The sequence below is a fragment of the Vanessa cardui genome, chromosome 26 (genome assembly GCF_905220365.1).
Source record: "Vanessa cardui chromosome 26, ilVanCard2.1, whole genome shotgun sequence".
Classification (NCBI taxonomy): domain Eukaryota; kingdom Metazoa; phylum Arthropoda; class Insecta; order Lepidoptera; family Nymphalidae; genus Vanessa; species Vanessa cardui.
The window spans coordinates 8,968,514-8,995,665 of NC_061148.1; the positions used below are offsets into that span (position 1 = coordinate 8,968,514).

Here is a 27,152-nt window from a genome sequence, read left to right on the forward strand (position 1 = left end):
TCGACACAATTATTATTATCCTAACGACTACAAATGTCTAATAAATAACGCCACAATCATTGTCTATTAAATGAATTAATAATCATAATATAGGTATTCGTAACAAATTTGCATACTATAAAATGTTTTCTAATTGATTTATATTACTGTTTCAAATTTATGACAGCGAGGCATAAAAGAGATGATTTTTTTTTAAATTAATTAAATGGCAATAAAACTATCACAATAAAAAAATCTATCATAACTTATATTATCTGTTATATATTGCAACATTTTGAAAGAATTACAATAAAAATATTAGAATTAAATATTTTTCTACCATCAATGATGGAGCTGTTTGGAAAAAATTATAATCATTTTGGTCGCGGGCTTTGTTAGAAGGCTTTTTATCAATTAAATCTAATTACAACAATATTTTTGATGATATAAAAGTGTTTTTAAAGTCCTTCTTTATATAATTGTAGAAAAGTAAAATGTGGATTTTTTTATTTTATTTTAACAAAACATGTTTATGATATTTCGTACTATTCTAAATTTTATGGATTAAACTTATCAATCCTTTGCTCACCTACTTCATAAAACAAAAAAACTATTTTTATTCTTAATTTAAATTGCGATTGACATGAAAAACTAGACATTTTTTTTTATTCCTTCTATATTAATACATATTATAAACTTATGTAATTTTATATTGTTTTTATTTTTTCAGATCGAATCGAAGATGTCTTTCTCGATAAGAAAGGTAATTTATTAATAATATACTACTATGACAGCTTCAGCTTCGTGTAAAAAAATATAGATTAATAAGATATACATATTTATCAATACAGTATTATATTAACAATAGGAGTGAATTTAGTATTTGTTGATTTGAAAGCACGTTCTATATACATTTAATTGTACTTTATTGATATACTCTGTAATTAAAATGGTGGAAAAGTGTAACTACTAAGTTTATTGTTTGTTCTCCTCGATAATATTTTCTTTCTTTATAATTAAGCAAAAAAAATTACATTTTTTTCATAAATATTGTGACAAAATATAAGTCCCAGTCTTTTCCATATTAATCTAGCTAATTCAAGTTTCTAGTAATGTTAGTGTCGTCACATACATCACATATTGCACGATGCGCTAAGTGATGTTACTCAATTTATCGACATCGATTATTGTTAACATCATTAAATTTACTTTACTAAGTTATTAGAAAATTGCAAGGAAGATATTATTTATATAAAAAAAGGATTAAAATTTAATTTTGTTCGGTAATAAAATTACAAAATTCTTCGAAAAACATTATAAACCAACGGATTCGATTTTTCTTAATATTTTAGTAAAAATAGTCAGCATACTGTTGACATGTTTTCCATTATAACCTATTCCAATCAAATTAGGAAAAAAGATAAATAAACCTAAGATTTACGTATTTCGCATAATTTGTTAATAACTCAGCTATTTTGTGCACTACTAAGAGTACATTATTGATATATGTTTTTATATACAACACTATCACAATGAACTTATACAAACAACAACAACAACAGCCTGTAAATTCCCACTGCTGTGCTAAAGGCCTCCTCTCCCTTTGAGGAGAAAGTTATGAACATATTTCACCACGCTGTTCCAATGAGGTTTGGTGGAATACACATGTGGCAGAATTTATATGAAATTTGTCACATGCAGGTTTCCTCACGATGTTTTCCTTCACCGCTGCACGAGCACGAGATGAATTATAAAGACAAATTAAGCACATGAATCAGCGGTGCTTGTCTGGGTTTGAACCCGCAATCATCGGTTAAGATGCACGCGTTCTAACCACTGGACAATCTCGACTCTAATTATTAGAATTAACTTATATTTCTACATCAATTTGACTTCCAAAAATTCCGATAATAGTTACTTCCACGTCCAAAACGCAATTTTTATCAAATCAAATCCATAGTGAATATCATAGATTTATCGAGCTATCTCGACCAATGACATCGCTTCAATTTGATGTCAAATGTTGTTTATTTTGCTTTTTTCCTCTTGTAATTGGAATAAAGTATATATTAAATACAAGAAAGTTCAATCGTGCTGGCTCGAATATTAACCCACATGTTACATCGAATGATTCGTATTTAAATACCGAAACAATAAAAATCGTATTTACATTACTTGTTATTGATATTATTTTATACCGCACATATATTTTTATTTATATAATTGTTATAACGATTAGTAAGGCCATAGACCAATACAAGCATCAATATAAAAACGCTTACATTAATATGACAGTTACATATACTAAATATTACATTAAAGATTTGTATAGCTCACTGTTATTTAGTTTGTAAAAGCAAGTAAGCATTGAGCTCAAATCAAATGGCCCAGTGGTAAGAACTCGTGCATCTTAACCGATGACTTCAGGTTCAAACCACGGCAAGGGCCACTATATATATGTGCTTAATTACGTTTATAATTCATCTCGTGCTCGGCGGTGAAGGAAAACATCGTGAGGGAACCTGCATTTATCTAATTTCATCGAAATTCTGCCACATGTGCATTCCACCAACCCGCATTGGAACAGCGTGGTGGAATATGTTCCAAACCCTCTCCTTAATGGGAGAGATGGCCTTAGCTCAGCTGTGGGAAATTTAAAAGTTGTTACTTTACTTTACTTTTACTTTAAGCATTGTTGATAGTAAGTATATGATTTGCACCATTATATTCAGCGTGTTTCAGAGGAGGTTTTTGGCTAAATACTACGTACAAATATATATGTAATTCGACGTATAACGAAGTCACTACCAAGAGTCTGCTGCTGCCATGCGATATATTTGTGCACGTCAGATAGTACTACCCTGCGGCTGTGGGTCGTAGCGTAATTTTATATATCCTTGTCTACACTCTTGCACATTAAATAAGCTATCTAAGGCTAAGTATTGCTTAAATCAGATTAATAGATTCCAAGATTATTGCGTTTAAATAAACTCTTTAACTTTCTATGTTATTTTAGAAGTGAAAAATAGTATCTATTTGAAAATTGTTGGTTGTTAAAATTATATTTTGTTTAAAGTATTATGATTTAGATTTTCCATTCATTACCAATATATATATATATATATATATTTATATCCAAACCTTTGGAGCTATAGACCTAGTTATAACAATACCCTAGCCAAATACAGATTATTATCAGTCAAAAAAAAAGTTTTGATAAGACACTGTCAATTAAAACAGTACTTATTTTTTAAATATGTCAGATTTTCAAGAAAACATCCCAATAACAAGTAAAGTAGGCTTCACACGGAAATAAAAACAAGAATAGTAATAACAGATTATGCAATTTAATCGATGTGTTAACGATTAAAAAAATCGATTAGCAATTGACTTAGATAATACCAACTCGATTATTTGGAATTGATAATATCGACTGTCATTCAAATTTATGAGTTGTTAGATACAATCGGTATTGATAGAAAGCTTAAATTATTCGGTTAATTGCTTTTTTTATAACTTTTATATTGTTACGTGTAATATATATTTTATGTAACAGAAAAAAACGTCCTAAATGACTTTGTTAATAGGTATTTGAGTGTTATCAAACATTGCAGACAAAAAATATATTGAAGAGGTAAATTAACTAAAGCATTAATGTATTAGAACATATTACGCATACATGTATGTACATATAGATTGACGGACGGACCACCTGATAGTAAGGAATTTTCACCGCATATTGCCATCATCGCTAATACAACAACTAGTACACAATAATTAAAAGTATTACTGTTTGACTGAAGAAAATTTGATGAGCACATAGGGTAACAAATGGATCTGCACACTGCCCCGCCTACCAAGTAAATTTGCATAGTAGATTTATTTATTCGTACCGTTTATGACTAATCTGATATATAAATCAATGTATTAAGTTGTCGGGATTTAAATGATATGCTGAAAACTATTTTACTACAATTTTTGTTCAAAACTTTAGTGATAATATTGAGTGTAAAGCTGTAATTATTTGAATACTAATCCTATTTAAACTTTATAAAGTAAGAAATAAAATATAATTAATTCATAAAATGTATATTTATCGATATATTCAAATATCATGTAAGCGCATCACTATCGTCAGATGCAATAATGATAATATGTCGTGGCGTACACTCACAAAATGAAGTAAATAGTTTGAAGCGATCATCGAACTCAGTAACTAGTTATTAACAAGCGGTTTATTCAACTTTACTAGACCTTAATCATTATTCATTTACGATCTGAGTGAAATTATAGTTTGGATTAAAACTGCATTTATTGCTAACTAGCGACCCGACCCGGCTTCGCACGGGTGCAATGCTGATACTAAATAGTAGTAGAGAATGTTTAAATTATAAACGGTTTCTTTACTATATTATCCACGTATTACATACAAAAACCTTCCTCTCGAATAACTCTATCTTTTAAAAACAACCCTATCAAAATCCATTGCGCAATTTAAAGGATCTAAGCATATATAGGGATAGAGAGCGGTAAGTGACTATATTATATACTATGTAATGATTATATTTATTTTAATTATAATACTTTTATTGTGTCTATTTCAATCGAAAAATAACTTAAGATGAAAAAACTCGACTCTTACATAATTCATACAATTTGCTAATATATCTGCTATGATATGCACTACAAATACTCCTTCATTCATATATATTTACTCATAAAACAACACTATTCTTCTTAAGTACTAATATTATATTTTAATTTCATTCTTTTGATTCACGGTAGTGCGCAAGCGATTCCGTGACGTCCCGAAAAGAACGAGCCCCACATACCCCCCACATCAGGTGGGGGAAACGCATTATGCGTTTATCCAGCAAAAAAATCTCACTCTTATTTTAATTCCAAAGTTCCGATAATTCCGACATTAAACATGGAATTTATTCACAAATTCATGTAACTATTGATTAAATTGGATCGATTTCTACATTTGAGCATAGTTATGATTTAATACGTCATACCATGAGGGTTCTGATCTAATACACCAAGCAGTTACGCCATTTTTTTTTCATAATTATAGCCCAAAAGGTCTACTAAGCAAGGCTTTGCCAAAGATAGGTCACCACCAGCGCCATATTTGGAGTCTGAGGTTACGATGTTTATCTTAATGTTATAGTGAATTATTTTTTGTAATCTTGATGATTCTGAGTCAGGAATAATTGTAGATTATCATGTTTTATAATATTGTTCAGCATTACTGAAATTAAAAATAATTTCTTTGAACACAGAAATAATTGCTTTGAGGTTTTTATTCTTGCTCTAATTATTTTGTCAGTTTTACGACAGGCTGCCTGCCTGACATCAATTTTACTTGAAAATGCTTCGGCTGGTCGATTATTTCCCAAATTATGTCCAAAATTTTAAAATGTCGTGTTATATTTTCAAAATGTCAAGCATGATATTAAAAATCATACAACGCATTATGTGTTAAAATTTATTAGTTTATATACATAACACATGATAATAATAGTTACACTTTGACAGTTAACACTATTACTTTTTTTTTAAATTTAAAAAAGGGGTTTTATTTTTAAGATATTCTATCAAATTTAAGGTAAACAAATGTCAATTTTCAAATACTCTTGTTTCTTTAAGGCCGTCTGTGCAAGTAAATAAGTAATGCCCTAAAATACGTAGTGTTGTGTTGGAATTTGAAGTGTGAGTGAACAAGTGTAAACACAGAAGACATAACATCTTAGTTCCCAAAGTTGGTGGTGCGTTGGTGATGTAATAAATGGTTAATATTCCTTACATAACCAATATTTATGGGCGGTAATCATTTACCATCAGTCTTTTACTTACCACCTGTTGGTTTTCATAACCCAGGGATTTTGTCTAAATTGGAGTATCTGTTTGTAATATTAAAATAGTCCTTTTTTACTCAATGCATATGTAGGTGTATACATGGCACATATACGAAAACAAAATTTTACAATTTTTGTCGGTCTGTTTGTCTATCTGTCTGTCTGTTTGTTGCGGCTAATCTCTGGAAAGGCGGGAACGATTTGGGCGGGACTTTCACTGGCAGATAACTGATATAATAAGGAGTAACTTAGGCTACTTTTTTTATTAACTTTAAACGCGTACATGGTCGCGGGTACAGCTAGTTTATAAATACATGCAAAGTTCCGGTACTAACCGGTTCTAGCCAGTAACAAAATGATTACCCATAGACGTCCTTGGTATCCTACGAAAGGGAAATAAATGTTACGAATGTTTGTTGTGAACACAATGAGGAGAAACTCAATTCCAAATTCCATGCGAATTTCTCCTGTCGGATAAGGGAATCAGTTATAAAAAGCACGCTCATAATTTCATTAATTAAATCCATTCAATAACTTTTTATCTTAAACGCAATGTTTATCGATGACTTTATGAACCAGATTCAGCGGAAAGCGCTTTTGTTATTACATTTACATCGCTTTGAAGCCATTTATTATCAATATCATTGACTTTTTCTTCTCAGTACACTTTACGACTTTCGATAAAATATTTGTGCTTTTATTGTTGTTTATAGAATGGTTTCTTATCATAATATAATAGACGGTATTTAAAGTTGTTTACCTTTGAGAACATTTTGTATTGTATTTTTAACAGATTTCAAAAAAAGAAGAATCTCGATATATTTTTTTATGTTAATTGCTTTTGATCTTGAATATATATGAAGCGATTTGGATTTGTGGTTTTAAGGTTCCTTTTAAATATTATGAAAAAATACGAGTGAAATTTTATTATAACTTATTTTCTTAGAGTATTATATCATAGATCACGTGGATGCTGATTTAAATGAAGTCTGCGGTTTCAGATACGTTACGTGTTATCATTTTCGTGGTTTATGTTTAACGATTTAGGGAAAATTGTATAGTATCCATCCGTAATCAAAAATAGCATCTATGACGTCATATTGGTAGCACTATTCTTCGGAACTGTTTTTTCGGAATTTTAGTTGAAGGCATTTGTTTTTTTAATAGTAGATTTTTGCAGTTTAGTAATTTTACACATATTTTAATTATTCTCAGTCAGTCTCAAGCCGCATAAATACAAAGCTTTATGCATATTTCCACAGAATATAACAGGAATGAATTAAATTTTGTGCGTTTTTTCGAAAATTACAATGTAAATGCTATGTAATGTTTTGTACATCTAAACGCAATGTTACATAAACGCGCGAAGGCACGCTGATGTCAGCCAAAACGCATAATTACTGCAATGAGCGGTCATTGTTACGGAATCGACTTGATGGACAAATTACATCGTTGTGTACGGTCAGCAGCGAAAGTCATTGTTTATATTGAAAATTATCACATACTATTTAAAGCTTTTTACTTAACCATAGACAATTATACGTATATTATAACAGGATAAATTCTAAAATAAATAGGTTGATTTGAAAATATATATATATTTTGTTTATAGAAGTACAGCCCGAGCTTCGCACGGGTGCTAAATTATCAGTATCTCTTTACTATATTATCTGTGTATTATATACAAAACCTTCCTCTCGAATCCCTCTATCTATTAAAAAAAGCCGCATCAAAATCCGTTGAGTAGTTTTAAAGATTTAAGTGTACAAAAGTACATAGGGACAGAGAAAGCGACTTTGTTTTATACTATGTAGTGATACCAGCTACCCTTCCCGGAATTCCCTGAATACAAATAAATCGTTCACGAAACGTACACAGATCCGTATAGCTCTATTTATTAAAACGGTGAACACCAGTAAGTTGGTATGACTTTGTCTGACACAATACGCTTCGTCATAATTCAGACATAACCTTAATCCACACCTACTACGATTATCAATGAAAAAGTAACTCTCTACTCCGATTTTGATGAAATTTAGTACGAAGATAGTTTAAGATGTAAGACACCTAATTTTAATTAACTTCTCGAGGGTTGAAATGAAGGGTGAATGGTAAAGCAGGTTTAGGTAAACCTAAAACATCCCTATTAACAATTCCACCCATTTGTAAAAAATACGTATTCAAAGCCGTTCTATAGTCTGTGAGTTTATCGCATTGAGACAGATGGGCGCGGCTCTTATAAAAAAAACATGCTCTTATAAAAAAACGTAAATATGCAGTCATGACTACCTACTTTAGCAAAACCTTTTTTTAATCCTATCAACATATGTCTTGACGTGTTTTGACGTCATAACCTCTAAACCTTATTGGGTAAGTCTGAGGTTCGATTATTCATTATCTGTGAAGTATTCCAACCTTAGAGATATATCCACGATGACCCAGTAGAAAGAGCTCGCGTCTTAATTAAAGGTCGCGTATTCAAATTAAGCACCTATTGTATTTATAATTAATTTCGTGCTCATTGAATAAAAATCTCATGATAAAAGTATATTAAAACCTTCATAATGATATTTGACCTCTAATATAATATTTGGGACGTCTTAATAGAAGAGCTAGTTGTGATTACGGCGAAATATATTGAAAATTACAATTTGTGTTTATAATTCTAACATCGTGAGGAAACCTGCACGTGTTCTATCACATGTGACACACACATTGGTGCGTAATGATAACACAACCTTTTTCAACCGTCTCCTTTAAGGAAGAGGGGGCCTTATTCAGTAGTGGGTGGAGACGTACTCAAAAGAATCGTAATATATAGGAAGGATATTCAGAGTGTTACTTTTTACATTGAGGAGTTCCTAAATTTCCGACTAAGCATAGTGAATACATACTTTCTAGGGTAAGGTCTCTGTTTATATATCAAAATCTCGCGGATATATAGAACTTTGACAGTTAATAAACGTAAAACATACTTAAAATATGAATAAATAAGATATATTACTCCCTACAACAGTGTATGTATAACATAAAAGCGTGGACTTAACGACTCTTTAAGATGCATAAATTTAATTGTACATAATCATAAATAGTTAATGAATGATTTCCATTTTTAAATAAGAAGCGAAGGTGCTTGAACATTCTTCCCAACAAAATGTCAGAAAGTCATTCATTCATTCCGAACTGATTGTATCTACAAATTTTATTTTTCCTGTAAACGACAATACAAGAAAGATTGTACTTGAATAAAGTTTTTTTTTTTTTTAATAAGGCAATGTACACAATCCAAAGAACAAACTATTAATGATAATAACATACAGACAGACCCTCAAAAACATTTATTACCAATACAAAATTTATATATAATTCACTTACATTGATGAGCGTCCAAGGTTACCCCTTGACCCTTGAATGCGTTAGGTTTTGTTGCCATTATATCGCTATTTAGGTTACAATATTATATAATCAATTTTAACTTGCATACAAATACGAACTACCTTGTCACTTTAACCTATTATATATTATTACTGTTTTTCGTTAAGGATTCATACCATTATCAGACTGTTATTTCAAATAATTCAACATTCCAATCCCACCATTATAAGTATTATAAGAAATACAGATTAAATATATCACCGACAGCATGATGTCGTCTAATAATATATTTATTTTAAAGCATTACCAAAGCGCTTCCAGCGATTGATTATCATATATATCAGAAATAAAAATTTAGATTTAATTTGTACAGACTAGCAAATTACACCGATATACGCTGAAGTTTTTGTTAGTGTGCGTGTATGTATTTTTTATTCAAACACTAATTTATAAAAGGAAGTAGACACTTAAATATAAATTACTAATCACAATAATGTTAGGTATCAAATTACATGATTTTTCGAGAGCCATTACTTCATTCTTTTTTTAAAATTTAATCAGCAAGACTCGTTAATTAAAATTGTATTATTATATCATACATAATGCGATCTCTAATTCAAATTATAGATAAAAAATAACATAAAGGTCACGATATTTTCCTTCATATTTAATAATCCATCGTGAGAGTTTTGTTGCGTTGGTCTTAAATAATAATGATTATTTAATTACAAGCTGTGGGCTCTATGTTACTTTATGACAGCCATTTTGAATGATGTGTCAAAATGCTTATGGCGCGAATTATTTTTACAAGGATTGCAACATGCAAAATAGAATATAACTTTTTAGATTTTATTTATGAGTTGCATCGTTACACTAATAATAATAAAGGTTAAAACAAGACTCACGGGCATAATAGGTGTTGCCAACTGCGTTTTTTTTTTATTATTATTGCTTTCAAATTTTACTGTTAATTTTTGTGATAAGACTACTTGCTTTTTAAAGAACATATTCAAATTTATTGTTTGTTTCGAATAGAGTTTATGCTTTTTGGTTAATTATTAATTTAAAGACTTATAAAGAGTGTTCTATAACACTTATTTTTTTATTTAGTTACGATTGCGTGTATTAATATTTGGACAAATAAAAAAAAATATTAAAAAGAAAGGCGTTAATATTTTTTAAAGTGAGAGTTGACAAGTAACAGCGTAATAAAAGCCAAATAAAGGGAAAAAAAGGGGACAATTGCGAGTTGAACTCGCGTGAAGAGGGTTCCGTACGATGTTAATATCTCCTAAAATATTGGTCGTATAATGCTCATTGTGGGCTTATTTTTTTCATTAAATATTCATCTACAAACCGATTCAACAAAACTTAATATTGGAGTTAAAAAATATGTTCTCCCACACATTCCACCTGCAAATGTAAGTTGGTACGCACAATATTGAGTGATTTACCATGTTATTTTAATATCATGGACTTCTTATAGGTTTTCCTATAATCTATAAGGAGAAAACTATTTTCTGAATTTTTTTCAAAATTTTAGGTTCAGTAGTTTCGGAGATAAGGGGGGGGGAATGGTCAATTTTCGTCTATTTTCTTGAATAACTTGGAAACTATTTATTTTAAAATTACAAAAAAATACATTTAAGATCTTCTCAACAAGACCTTTCATTTGCTATGCCACACGATTTAGTTTTCAGAATTTTTTTTTTAAATTTTCTCCTTCCCCCCCCAAAATGACCCCCCATATACAAATTTCATCTGCTCACGTTACACCTCTGTATTTGGGTTACAGGAATTGATATGTGTACCAAATTTCAACTTAATCGGTTTAATAGATTCGGAGATAATAGACTGTAAGCGACGGACGGACAGACACACGAGTGATCCTATAAGGGTTCCGTTTTTGTATTCAGACGTACGGAACCCTAAAAAACGCGGTCAATTGCATACAGATTAAATAAAATTTTAATATTAAAATTTATTTAGAGATAAGCTACCGGCAAATGACTTCAAACCATTTTTAGTAATTTCATATTGTATAATTAACTTAATACAACTGATTTTAGGTAAAACAACTCAGGTGCTTGGCTTATATACATTAATTTGCATAAAATAATAAAAGCAGTCTACGGTTGATACTTTCATTTTAACCAGTTTTTTTTTTAATTTTTTGTTTGTAGCAAATGTAATAAAAAAGTATATGATAATATATACTACCAAGCACCTGATAACATTTTGTATGTAAATTATATACTTGGCCCTGTGTCTTTCCCCCTTCAAAATGAACCACAGAAATGCAGACGAAGCCCATTGGTATAAACTATAATTATTTACTTTTGTTTTTCGATGGAAAAACGGATGTTTGTTTCTTGCCTACCCGAAAGCGCTTTCACTAAAGCGCAATCACAAATTGAATGAAAATATTGTTGAAAATTTTTAAATTATAACAACTATTATAAATTGTTTGTCTAATAAATCTCCAAATAATTATTTTAATACTACACCAATTATATTCAGTTATATATCTTTATTTATGGCTTTCCTTGTTTTTTCAATGTGAAACCTTAACCTTATTATTTCATATAATTAAGTTGTCAAAAACAAATGCCCCATCATCGTTTTGAATGATTTGTGTAGTGTTTTGTTTTTGAAAAAAACGCAGTCACAAATTACAATAATTTCAATGGAAAATTATAAGTGTTATTTATTACACCAATATTACATTTCGTTATTTTTGGAACTATAATTTTTAGGTTAGATAGATGATAGCTTCCATTTATTAGTTACAATACTGAAAAACAAGATTAATTTGAATAAGTAAATGCTTATTCAATAACAGTCACAAGGGACATAATAGTTGAATCCTAAGGCACTTATGCTTTTAGTATTGCAAACGTTGAAAATTGCTTAACTGTCAAAAACTCACCATTGATAAAACAAATACCACAGACCTAAAACGAAACATAAAAAAAAAACAGTCAAGTCTTTAAATGAATTTGAAAAAAGAATCCGTTGTCTATGAAAGAAATATTCCTCGCATTATATACAAAATCTATTATTGTCATAAAAATGTCTGTGAAACTCTGACTTACGAATTAGCTGTTACGCAAGAACGGACAAAGATTAATCTCAATAGAGATTAGCCGCATATGTAGTTGGGCTTATGTAATACGGGTCAAGTACATGTTCTGAAAGTGGTCAAGACATTTATCATACACAAATTATCTAACACAAGGACTCCCAAATATACATAATTCGTCCTGTGTATGCCATACGGTTAGAACGCGTGCATCTTAACCGATCATTGCGGGTTCAAACCCAGGCAAGCACCGCTGTTTCATGTGCTTAATTTGTCTTTATAATTCATCTCGTGCTCTGCGGTGAAGGAAAACATCATGAGGAAACCTGCATGTGACAAATTTCATAGTAATTCTGCCACATGTGTATTCCACCAACCCGCATTGGAACAGCGTGGTGGAATATGTTTCAAACCTTCTCCTCAAAGGGAGAGGAGGCCTTTAGCCCAGCAGTGGGAATTTACAGGCTGTTGTTGTTGTTGTTGTATGCCATACTTTATGATTTATCTGTATTTATCTATTATTCACATCTTCTCTTGGAGCCCTTAAAAATGAGCCCATAACCATAAAAGTGTATAAATATGTGTAAATATGCAGCCACCGTCCCACAATCACTGGGATAATAATCAGCTTACGGTATTAATATATAAAATTCGGTTTTCACTGGTACAATGTAGAAAAGGTTCATTAGTTTTCTATGTTGTCTCGGGTCTAGCTGTTTGCAGCACCGTCGTTCATGATTTTCTTTTGAGTTTCTTTAAGTCATAACACAACTTCTTTAGCCACTTACATTGGGATCAGTGTAATGTATGTGATATTGTTTATGTTTGTTTATTTATTATATTTAATACTACCCGCCCCGGTTTAGCATATATATTACAGATTCTTTTTTGTTTATTTCCTATATTTTCCATGTGTTATATAGGTACAAAAACTTTGCTCTCAAATCACTCTATCTATTAGAAAAAACCGCATCAAAATCTGTTCGGTAATTTTAAAGATCTAAGCGTATAGGCTGACGGTGTTGAGCGACTTTGTTTTATACTATGTAATGATAATGTATATCATTATGTCACAAAATATAAAGCATACACGTATCAATGTATGTCATCGTAAGTTAATAGTCAATATACATATCTGTGCTCACAGCAGATTACCTCAACCGTTTTCCATATAACATCCATACGAATTAATGAATGAATGTAAAACGTGAACTTATATCTCAGTTTACATTTTATTATTGCTTAATATAATTTAATGTCAATCTAAAAGTTTAGGGACATTTTGACATTAAACCGCGGAATGGAATCACGATTGATGCAACATTAATCTCGGGCGTGGTGGATCACGAACTAACTTTTACTATTACAAATTATTTTAATGTATTACGTAGTATTAAATGAAACGAAAAATTTAGTTATTAATAATATTTTTTACTGACGCTTTATTATTTTCTACTTTTTTTAATAATAAATTTATAAAAATATAGGCGAACATAATAACCTACATATAGTATAGACGCTGATCTTTACCTATTAATATATAAAAAAAACCTTTATGAACTTGTAAAATGTATGTAAGTATATAATGTATTTTGCTTTATTGTACTTAAAAAAGAAATGAATAAACCGATAATAATTATTACATAAAAATATTAATTTATCCACATCACATAATAAATATATATTAAACATAACTGTCGCAAAATCGATTACACTATCCGAGCAATATAAAAAAAAATAGCGCACATTAAATTGCCTTTTTTACATATTAATGAACATTTTATAAGCGATAATATGATCTTTATGAGCTTACCACACAGTCATTAAGATTAAATTGCATTAAAAAAGGACATGAATTTTATTATGAGGCATTAATATTTCACCCAACAACAACAGCCTGTAAATTTCCCGCTGCAGACGGCTCCTCTCCCTTTGAGGAGCAGGTTTGGAACATATTCCACCATGCTGTTCCAATGCGGATTGGTAGAATACACATGTGGCAGAATATCTATGAAATTTGACACACGCAGGTTTCCGCATTACGTTTTCCTTCACGGCTGAAACGAGATGAATTATAAACACAAATTAATCACATGAATATTCAGTGCTTGTCTCGATTTGAACCCGCAATCATCGGTTAAGATGCACGCGTTCTATCCTAACAAACATCTCTTCACCCAACAATGAAACCAAACCAAATTTTATCTATATTGACCAATTCATTGTTTGGACAAGCGATGGGAATGGTTGCAGTAATCTGATCCTCTTCAGAAAGATTGTTAAGAAATATGGATGATGTATATTCTTATATACATTACAACACGGATCTCTTTACGTAAAACGTAGCACATTCCCAAGCTTTCAATTATAATCAATTTGGTATGAAATATGTTTTAAGATTATAATTTTGCTAATATTTATAACAGCCAAACCATCCACATATTATATGTATACCTACATACATCATTGTATCTAGTTAATATAACTTAAAAGTTTGAATATTGAGAAAGAGTAAGTACTGAATTTCGTGTTGGTACTTCTCGATAAAACAGTTCGAATTGGTGGTAGCTTTTCTTAATATAGTGAAATGACGATTCAAAAGTACTTAAAACATTATATGATAAATATATAAATTATAAAAACCTACTTGGATAAAATATATTTAAATTGATTTGATGTGATCGAAAAATTTTCTGTCAAGAATATTATTACGTCCTACTGACCGATAGCACTAAAAAACAAGCTTAAGAAGACTAACTACGCAGGACATTTAATATACAAGTGTGTTCGCAAATCCACTTTCATAAGTCCAGCGAATATCTGAGGATGTATGGTAAACATGTAAAATATAAAAAAAGTTAAATGTAAATAGTAGTGTAACAAAATATAATATATATAACAAAGTAGGTATAATAGAAAAGTAGAATCGGGTTAAACTGAGTTTCATTCTTGTGAGGAACTATCAAAGTTGCATTATACGTTAATATAATTGACCTCTACAGCCTAAACCCAAACACCAAGCACTGTCATTAAACAGTACTCATACATAATAAAATGTTATATAGTATATTATGTAAATATACCAAGCATACCGATATAATATATAATAGCGTGTAACATTTTAAATTATATTACCGTGTCAAAACGCTAAATACTTAGTTCAATACGCGAACAATTCTTTTGTTTAAATTTTTTCCCACTTACAAGTGAAGTCATGTGCAAGCGTCGGACAATCGTCGAATACAATACGTTTTATGGGAATACGTAACGTCAGCAGAAAGATTACATTAATATTTATGTATCTAACACGCCTGATCTGTATAAATATATCTGTGATATATAATTACGTGATCTAGCTGAGAAAAACAGAACTGTTTTTCTTTAAATAATGAAGCAAAATTCAATTTTCATTTGTTTTTATTTTTTGTTTCTTCTTGGTGAAGAGAACAGCGTGAGGTTTTTTTCCTACAAGTGTAACCATCCCCAAATAAGAGAGGTCTTAGCATAGAGAAGTTGTTACTTTTATGTAACAAACTCGTATTTCAAATAACTTTATGTGAATGTTGTTAAATATATTTGTAATTAACCATGTCGAATGCTAGCTGCGTTTCCCTCTTCGTAATTCCGATTCTCTAAACAAATAACTTACCAGTTGAAAAAGAACTACAGAGTTTATTAAGCCGTTTATTCTCAAGTCTGTGTATATTTCCGAACCTATGATTATAAACTCAGCATTGATATTTATTTCTAAACATGCGGTAAATTTTCGACAACTAATAAAAAGCTTTAATATTGGATAAATATTTTTGTCTTTAACCTAATGTAACGTAAATCAAAGAATTATGTAATTTGAAAGTTACGTATATATTTTGCTGGTCAAATATTGTTTAACTGATTAAAGTAATCATTTTATATATAGTTAATCCATAGCAACTGAAAGCTGACATTTGAAATAAGTTCTTATTTAACATTTTTAAGGGTGCCTTTAAAAAAATGAAAAGTTGAAGAGGTAATTTTGATTGATTTTTAAACTCGTATAATATATTCCAAATCGTGACTTCTAAAACTGTAAAGGATCTTCTATAATAAAACAAATATTAAATCGTGACTGAAATTTGTTACAATAAACTGTGGGGCCATTTGTTGTATACATTAAGACGTCTGCTTTCAATCTACGTCTACATATTTGCTAACGAACAAAATGCACTATAACATGCATACATTTTCTAAATTCTTATTGTTAATATTTTGTAAAATACGTACGAATTTAATTTTATAATAACGAAATGATGCTCCTAAATAAGTATGATGTTTCAGCTAAAATAAAACCTTTAATGTAAAAATAGTTTCATCACGGGATTTCTGAGAGATTTGAATTGTGAGACTTCAAAATTATCGGAGTCACGGTTACTTGGGCCTGTTGACACTTAAAACACACATATACATACATAAAGCTTGTACGTAAATTGGCAACGCATCGAAAAACTGGCTTTCTTTGTTTCACATCACAAGAATTTCGTCCTAAAAATAAAAGATAATCTTAACGGATAAGGGGGTTCACCCTATGCTACCAAAAAAACTCCAATCCAAATCAAATGCTTTTGTAATAAACTCATAACTTTGATTGCATAAAGGAAGATTTCAAAGCAGATTCTTATTGACACTTCTATACATACAATTTACTTTAATATATAATTATACTAATGATTGACTAACGTAATTATACATTTAAAGTGCGACTTGCATCAGCTGATGGAGAGCGATGCATTGGCAATTCATAATGACTCTTTTAATCAAGATGAACCAGTGGCTCAAAGACGTGGATGCTAATTGTATATCACAGATTCGAAACCATTACTGAGTTTTGATATTCATAAATTGTGCTCGTTTTTTCAACAACAGATAGGATACATTTAATTTGTAACCAAAACTTGATTAAATTATAAATAAATAAATTTAAATAGATGAATATTTCATATTGAATTACGACGGGACGGCTAAACGGATTTGAATGAAATTTTACACAGATATAGATAATAGTTAATAGCTTGGAATAGCACACACACACAGCGCACACTTTTTACCCATAACACCTGCACAGACTCTAACCTCCTCCTCTAATACGCAAGCGAAGCCCTAGGCGGAAAATTGTTTATAAATGACTAATGTATGTTATTCTTATTATTTTTACCGTTCAGCTAACATATTTATTTATTTATTATTATAAGAATTATATAGTATTTGCTGTCGATACAAATACTGCAATGATTCAATAGTGCAAGGACGCCCGCTCGTGGCCGAGATGCACTCTATCATTCGTTAAGTATACCTTATGTTTACTCACACATGATAATGTAATATATGAACGCCTATTTATTTGTACTTCGTTACGATTTTTTGGAATAGACATAGTTTGGTCGAGAGAGTTATTGGCTACTTTTTATTTCGTAAAAGCTAAATAGGATCAAAGATACTGGCAAAGATTCATCCGTGGTTTCATGCACGATAAAATTTATTTTATCCGTAATATAATCCTATCTTTATGCACATCAACATGTGATGAATTTACTCTTTATTGTCCTGATCCTTTGGAATACTTTTGCGTATAGTAACTAATCAACATCACAAAATTTTTTGGAGCGCCAAGTTGTAATAATTTTGATGAACGTAAAACTATAAAATATGAATATGAAGTGAGATGTTTGTTTCTTTGCCTGAATCTGATGGCACTGCACTCCAGTTTATAGGAGACAATAACAATACGAGCCTAGTTTTGTTCCAGTAAGGAGCATATGTAGCGGTGATCACGTGAATCATAATTGATGATTCTGAATTTAAACCCAACACCACGGAATTTAAATCTTAATTTTAATATACAATTCCACAAAACGTAATGCGAAAAGCATAATATTCTCTACCAGGTAACCTAAGGAAGTGTGGAACAGATATGCCAAGGGTGAAATATTACAAAAAGTACATATTTTAATTGACGTCTTAGGAAAGAATAATTTGTATCGTTTAAATTTCCACACAAATCAAATCACGAGACCTATAACGACATAATACGTATCCAATTATTAGAAAAACTCTTCATATCGCTAATGCATCTTCATTAGGGATGTGATTTAATCGTTTTTTTTCTCAGAATCTTTCAACCTTACATGTTGCAATGGCATGTGTCTCAATGTATAATTATTATTAGCTTCTGTAACCCTCGCAAATGGGTCACCTGTGAGTAACTCTTGGGAAACACAAACGCCAATACAAATTGGCACTAAGAAACTTTACCCATCTCTTACGTCGTCAATTCACAACTAGCTTTCAAACTAATATGATAGGGAAAATGGTTTCCTGTCATTACACTGGCTCACTCATCCTTTTTCCATTAATCAGAACACAACAAAAGTAAATGTTGTTGTTGGTGAATGTCACCTACCCAGTCTGGTTTGTCCTACTACCGAGTAAAATTACGCTTTAGTCCTTCGAGCAGTCATATATATAATTTTATCACCATCTGGCATTTTATTAATCATCATCGTCATCATTATCTAACCATACGTAGTCCACCTAATGGTGTTTAGTTTAATTATCAAACACTTAGTTGGTCTACTTTTATCCATCTAATTAAAGTCCAGCAATTATCTCAAGTAACCTCATAATATACTTCTCTACATCTGCCACCTTCGTTTTTCGTCGATTTTTTTTGTATCCGGCGCATTGCATTAGACAATTAGATCGGTCATTTTCTAATTCAAATGGTAGAAAACTCAGTTGTTACTAATTTCTTTCCGATTAGTTTCGGTAGAGTATATATTCTAAGCCGACATTTTACATTCAATATAATCCTGTAAAATCAGAAGCCTACTTAAATGAAGTATATATCCATTGTGAACAAAATGAAAATTGCGAGGACTATGTGAATAATTTGTGTATTTATTATTTCAGATGTGGTTAAGCTGCCTTGTAGCCTGCGTGTTCACCAGTGCAACTTTGGCAGCTAACGAGTACCTACCACCGAGCAAGGGATACACTTACGAGCCTCCGAAAATTCCCTTCCCACCCACGAACGGAAATGGCAGAGTCGTAAGTCTTAAAGTGCTTTATTAGCAGAACCTAATGATAATTTTCAGCTGGTTTATTATCTTTACGTATTGTTGGTACATATAAAAATAATAGGATATACTTATATGAGTACAGCTGGCGTCATCTAGTAGTATACATGTACCCTAATTTTATTGGTAGCGTTTTTATGGTGTAGTCTATACTGTAGTGCTAAGGCTTATGAGCGAAGGCGCGCCCCTCAACATTAAATTGCTATCGTCTTAGTGTATGTGATATACAAAAACAGAATTTGCATTATATTTGTTAGGGTTATTTCACCAAAAATTATTGAAATTTCGACGTGGATTCGTGACTGAAAAAATCTTGTCTATTGAGTGTCGGTCTTGTTCTATTTCCTTTGGGAGTTATTTGTCTGTCTAGCTTTTGTTATATTTTATTCCGTAATATTTAAATTAGGTAAATAATTTTAAAATTAATTATTTTTATATTCCGTCATTTGATTTGATAAAAGTAATGGTCCATTCAAAGTAACTAAATATGTGTACTTAATTTTATTCAATACGTCATTTAGGACTAATATAATTTATTTCACAGATAATTAATTATATCTAAATTTGAATAAGTAATAACTGGCAACTTAATACGTGTGAAATAGTATTTACATATAACTTATGATCTATTATAATGCTTTTTCCCAAATTATAATGAAAAAATAGCCATGAAACCTCTTTTAATGGTGATAATGATGTCATTCTAATGGATATCGGTCAATGCAAACATTATCAAAGGGATTAGCCAACTGCCCAGAATATGATAATTACGCAATAGTGTTTTGTTAATTACTCTTTTAAACCTAAGTTCTTCAGAGTAAAAATGGTTTGTTTTATTGTATAAGCAATTAATTATTATTTATTATATTCATAGTAAAAATTATATCGCACGTTCGTTTTGTCGACACAGAGTGAATATACATATTTCATTAATTAATTAAATGTAATATGGAAATTAATTAATTAAATGTTATATTGTCAAGCTTAGGAAAACAATAATTTTCGAATTGAAACACGTAATTGTGTTGTGACGACCTCCATGGTCGAGTGGTGTGTACACCGGTTTTCATGGGTACGCCACTCTGAGGTCCCGGGTTCGATTCCCGGCCGAGTCGATGTAGATTACCATTAGTTTTCTATGTTGTCTTGGGTCTGGGTGTTTGTTACTTCTGAATTCCATAACACAAGTGCTTCAGCTACTTACATTGGGATCAGAGTAATGTATGTGATGTTGTTGTTGTCTCATATTGTTCTCTCTTTGAATGTTGATCATGGATCTTGCGATCTGTCATATATAAAATTTTAGACATAAAACCCAATAATCTTTCAATCATCTTTTAAATAAAAAAATACCCTAATTATGAATATTAATTAAATGATACCAAAACGTTCTCATGCGATATTTAAATATTTTCAAGGTCACAAATTTCTATCGTGAAACAATTTTGACATATGAATGGGCCTTAATAGACCAAGGCAACGCATTGTTTGTATCACAATGAGGGTAAGACAATTGTTCGGTTTTTACGCGTTTTAAACAAACAACAATCGATGTATTGATGTCTGTTAATTGTTGTGAGATAAATCCATCAATTTAAAGATATTTTGAGGTTTGATGAACTTCGTATCATAAACAAAAATAGTATTATATAAATCTGTAGATTCACCAAGTGCCGTCATATCTATTAAATGATACAAATTCACTTAACATAGTTTTTCGTGTATTTTTAAATTAATATTGCTTTATTAGACTGAAAAAATAGGTATCATTTTTTGCCCATTTCCTGATGTATAGTAGTCACCGCTACCGATAGACAATAGCGGTGGAAAAAGTATTAACCATTTGACACATCGCCAATATCCCACCAACATTAGTACTACCAACTAATATATTATACCTTGGAGCTGTAAATCTACTGACTCACTCATCCACGAAATTTTTACACAACAATATTGCTACTTGGGGTTAGAGTATATTATAAATGTAGTACTTCCATAAGCGGGCTTGCACGAAGCACTACCACCGATATTCTAGCATATGGTACGGAGATAATAGCAATATAAATATTAAGGTTAGCTTATCTAGAGATCGGATTTGGGCAATTTAGTCTGTGGTTTATCAACATAAATAGACTAGCAGCATAAAAAATAATAACTGGTTCGTATAAAATGCGAAAATACTATTTAATTTGAAATTGAAATTGTACATATATGTTCATGCAGGTAGCAATATTTGTTTGTATACATTGTTTTATAGGACAAATTACCAAACAATTGTTACAAGTAATGTTTATTTTTCAGCCATCACCCCCCACGTATAGACCGACCTCTCCACGTCCGACATACGTGCCACCCCCCACACAGCCTGCTCCTCATGATGTAAGTATTTCATTTATCCCAAATTTGTCGAACTATTCTATAAAAATATATTGAGCATCACCTATAAATCAGCTCTACAAATTATACAAGTGAAATACGATGTGAGCTCTTACAGAATAACTATTGATTGTATCATTCAAAGAATTAATATTAAACTTAGTTATAACACATTTATAAAGCAACTTCAACCGAAAAGGAATACAGATTAAAAATACGTTTACTTTGTATAAAAAAAAAAATAATCAAAAATAAATATTATTAATCTGTATTCATATCATAAATGCGAAAGTAACTTAATCTATATTATATCTGTTGCTCTTTCACGACTAAACCAATAAACCAAATTTGGTATCAAGTAAGCTTAAATTCTAAGGAAGGACATAAGTTACTTTTTATGCCTAACGCCTGAGATAAACCCTTAAAGCCGAGGACCACTAGTAGTAAATAAAAATAAACCATTATTTTGTATATATTAATCTTGTTTTTATTAAATATCGTCGACAAAGTGATTAGGTAACGTCGAAGGCCTCGGTGGAATATATGCTTTTGAGGTTGTTTCTGCAAAATTAAATCCATATTTTTATTTATATACACAGTATGAGTAAAGACTACTCCAATCGGAGAAAGATTTAACAAACTAACGTAACCTGTATGGCACATTTTCATTTTTTTTTTTTTGTTATTGGCATTAGTACAATCGTGCCAATAAATTAAAGTTAGGTATTCCGTGCCAAATTTGCTACCATCAGGTATATTGTACACCATTAAAAGTCATGAATAATTATGTATAGCAGAACATTTTTCAACGTAACACTCCAATTTTGCTTTTAAAGTTCCGATAATAATTTCATTGACGTTTTAAACCGCCATTTTTTCCTAAATCCATAGATTATTCAAGCTCAATGATTATATTATGGTATTTGTTCTTTTGGTAATAGTATATGGAACAATGAATAAAAACTGTATACTGCTATTACCTTCATTTACCTTCTTATTCAAAGGTGACACGGTGTTTTCATCATCTAAAATAATATTTTTAATTAAATTTTATTTATATATATTTTTGATGTTAATTGTTGACATTTGGATATCACGTACTACTCTACTGTTTACACGGGAGTCTATAAATGTAGTTAAAAAAATCAATTTAATTTTTAAAATAAGAATATTATGATATATATATACTCTTTTTAATATTTATATTTTTACATACCTTCTTCATTGATCTCTATAAAAAAAAAATCAAGCGAAAACTTTTACTTTTTTTATCCAATCGACAATAAATAGAAAATTCATAATTACGTATAGATAGACACGTGATAGATCTATCTCTTTTGATATAAAAGGTCTCAATACGAATTTAATGAAAACATATAAAGGTAGTATTGTAGTTATTGTAGATATATTATTTTATACAAACCGTCCAAATTAGCAGCTGTAAAAATAATAACAAAATTTCTTAAACGTAGCCAAAATAAAATATTAGTGTTTAAATGGTCGACAAATCTGTCCCTCACAAATTGACTAAAAAGTATTTGAATCGGTTTTTTTTTCTCATTTGAAATAATATAAACAGCAAAACTTAATTGCAACGCTAATATACAATAGTGTAAAAAAATAAAATTAAATAGACTAAAGTTCAATTTAATCTGCCTAAAATTTCAAAACTAACTTAATAAAATTTTATTACGAATGTTGGTTTATTTAATCTATATTGTTTGATTGTTTACATACCGTCTATATTATCACCAACTGTAAACATAATACATACATTTTTTATTTGACAATCTTTCGTGTTTGTAAAATTTGAGTTATAAATTGTAGAAAATTGGCTCAAGGGATTTTCATAGGCAACTCTACAGAGCTATTCATTGCACATTTACCTACCTTAAAATACATCAATATATCATTGGGTTCCATTAACGGTAATAGAACATCAAACTACGTTACACATTCGATCTGCATCGTTACGATTTGTCCCATCAAGTCAATGATCAATTTTGAAATGACATGCACCAATCTGACATTTTAGTTTTGTTTTTATTTATTAAATACAATGCAAAGACGCATTTCAAAATGCCCTTTTGGGTAAACTAATACAATTCATAATCAAAAATTGCTTAAAGTAAAATCTTGTAAATAGTTTCTGCCACGATGATCAAAGTATACTTATACTTTACTTTATATTGACTTATGAACATTCGAGCTTTGCGAGTTATAGGACGAAAATAAAACATGCTTTATCTCGCTAATGACATAATACTTTTAATTTGAATAGGGAAAATGCAACATTTTTATTTTTGTGTTTATTTTAAAGAACTCCATATAGCATAGACCACAACTATATTAAAAATCTAAAACACTGTAATTTACGGCAAAGAATGAGGTTTCAAAATGTCAATTTAAATTTTCGCGCGAAAACGGCGCTATATGTCGTATGACGTCACTGTTGTCTGTGAATGCCCTTTGATCGTACTTGTCCTCGCTGGCTTTCATTCTTATGCATTTTTCTCGACCTATGTGATACTTTTTTTGTAAAAATTTAAAACGGGCTGTCGATACCACGCAAATGAGCTTTGTTGACATATGTTTGTGCCTATTTACTTCAATAAATTTTTCAAATAAATGGTTTTTGACAGGACCTTCTGACACAAAACAGAGATAAAAGTGGTTTCAAGCTGAAAAGAGGAATCTGGAGTCTGCTTTCACAAACCCAACTTCCATTTTAATTCGAAATACGCAATTAATTTTCGTTTCAATGTTCATTTTTTTACAACTATAACCTCAAATATGTAGTCATTACAGGAATGACGTCACTGAACGCTCTATTAGTGTTTTAAAATACGTTCCATTTCACGTTACTTTAATTCGTAATTATTGTTAAAAAACAAAACTATATCAATTATTAACCTTGCAGTGGCCCTTCTTTTATATTTTTTTAACATTTAAATAGCAAATTTTTCATGAATATTATATTTGCATGTTCCCTATTGATGAATGGTTGATCCGCACTCAAAACAACATTTACTACTTAAATTTTACGTATCCATGCGATTTTATAATAATTCAACTTAGTACTAGAAAGAGTTCTAAATTAATGTATCTTTATTTAATTTCCGTTAATCATACTTCCATAGTTACGATTGGAAACTCCGACTGTCAAAACTTTCTTATTGAAAAACCATCAATATAAATATCATAGATAATTTAAGATCTCTAAATCTTTTCAATTTGATGTCAAATGCTTATTATTTTATTAAAATATAGATAATTACATTGTGTAGATTATTAAACATAAGAAATAATAAAAGTTTTAAAACATTTTTTTTTTGTTTAACTTACTCTTGATCGCCTTATCTGTTGTACATCTCGTTGGAATTATCGTATTTGATTCTAAGCTTTTTTCTTTACCGTTCTCATCATACCCAACTGCCGCCGGTATCGTTTCTGCTCTCCCTAATATAATTAATCCAATATTAATGCGACATCCCCGTCCCTCCTTAAAACTAAACACTTTAAATTGAAGTGTAAGTCATTCTATAATTTAAAAAAATTAATATTCTGACGTTATCTAATCAATAAAAATGACTATTCTGAATTACAGTTTAAAAATACACTTGCCTAATTTCATGATTCCCTCTAAAAATAAAAATATAGAAGTATTAAAAATAAATTTATTTAATACATAAATATCACAAATGAAGACTAAAGAAAATCAAACAATCGCGTTTTAGTTCGTTAAAGAACCAATATCAATTCAAATGTCACCGAAGTAAAGAGTGGATTAACTTCAGACCAATGATTATGTTTAGTTTGTCTTTTTCATTCATTTCGTTCGACTGAATGTTTCGTACTTTCAATGACAGAAAAAAATCCAAGCTTGAATGTAAAAACTAAAAAGATCGCTTCATAAAAATATATGAAATAAATCAAGAAAACATTATTATAATATTATATTTTTTGATGTACATAGCTTACCGTCTTCAAAACCTAGAAATAAATTAAAAATTAAATTATTAAATGTATATGTACGAACCTAAAAAATATTACTTTTCCTATTTCTGCTTTTAAAAATGTCCATTTTTTTTTTATTTTGTAATAAATTATAGGGTGCATATTCAAGAAAATTCAGTGTTGTTGCATACAACCTATCTATTTATATACCTATTAAGAATTCGTATAATTTTAGGTATAAATATGAACTCACTAGATAATCTCTCTCCATACTCTGAAAAATGTATAATTTCACTATTAATAATCGCCTGACATAATGACTTAAATGGATTACAATAAAATCTGTATTGTATGAAAAAACAGTCCGTAGCTTCAAATAATATTAAAAATATTTCTTTTCAACCTTGCAATTGTTCTGCCCTCATTTTATATCCTGTAAAAAAAATACAGACGAATTGATAGCCTCCTCCTTTTTAAAGTCGGTTGAAAATATACAATACTAATTATTAGGTAGAACGACCATTCTTCCATAATTTATTTTATTACAAATATCGTCAATACATAAAATATTCTTGTAGATAATATTATTTTTATTGAATTAATCAACGAAGTAACGAACCTTCTTGATAGTTATCACAAAATGATGTAGATAAAGAAAAAATCTGAAATAAAAAAAGTGTTCTACATCATACAGCCAATAACAAATAATTAACAAAACTTATTTCAAACTGAAACGTATGAACGTAAAAAAAATCAGACGAATTGATAACCTTCTCCTTTTTGAAATCGGTTGAAAATACAATTTTCTAATACATAAACCAAGGCATGTTCAAGTAAGTTTAGTTACTTTTCAATAAATTAACAAAACATGCCTAGGTTCGCATTACATTTAGATTATTTAAATAATTACCAGAAAATAACAAATTGTCCTAGAGCATTGTAGAATAGAAATCATTTTAGCGCCACAGAACAATTACTTTTTAAAACCACATTACGCGAAAATAACTTTTGTAACTTACAACAACCATAAAGCCATAACTATAAATTGCCTAAGCGTAATAATATTATTATTTTTGAATCGCGATAAAATTTTATGTTATAAATTAAATGAATGATTTCTCATTGAAAAATTCAAGACGTACGACCTTTTTTATTAACCAATAATTTTATTTTATTTTTCAGCACCCCGAACATGACCACGAGCATGACCACCACCACCATCACGAACCTGGCATGCCATTCGACTTCGCATACGCGGTGAACGAAGATGGTAACGACTACAGCCACAACGCGAAGTCTGATGGCGATGTTACACGTGGGGAGTACAGAATCGCTTTGCCTGATGGCAGGACGCAAATAGTTAAATACACAGCTGACTGGAAGAATGGTTTTAACGCCGAGGTCAGTAGA

General features: G+C 30.2%; 1 protein-coding gene and 1 long non-coding RNA gene across 2 annotated transcripts in view; one reads left to right on the forward strand and one right to left on the reverse strand.

Annotated features, from left to right (window-relative positions):
• The window catches only part of LOC124540847 (pro-resilin-like), a 38,392-nt gene that overhangs the window by 9,805 nt on the left and 1,435 nt on the right, over window positions 1-27,152 (forward strand). Inside the window, exons 2-5 of the mRNA XM_047118613.1 lie at window positions 710-742; window positions 19,243-19,380; window positions 21,711-21,788; window positions 26,925-27,143. Coding sequence (XP_046974569.1) covers window positions 710-742; window positions 19,243-19,380; window positions 21,711-21,788; window positions 26,925-27,143 — 468 coding nt within the window. The remainder of the gene's footprint in view (window positions 1-709; window positions 743-19,242; window positions 19,381-21,710; window positions 21,789-26,924; window positions 27,144-27,152) is intronic.
• Window positions 22,247-23,218, reverse strand: LOC124540848. The gene is made up of 4 exons (XR_006967171.1): window positions 23,209-23,218; window positions 23,002-23,016; window positions 22,766-22,810; window positions 22,247-22,346 (listed from the first exon to the last, which is right to left on the reverse strand). It is a non-coding gene; the product is annotated as an uncharacterized LOC124540848 (long non-coding RNA).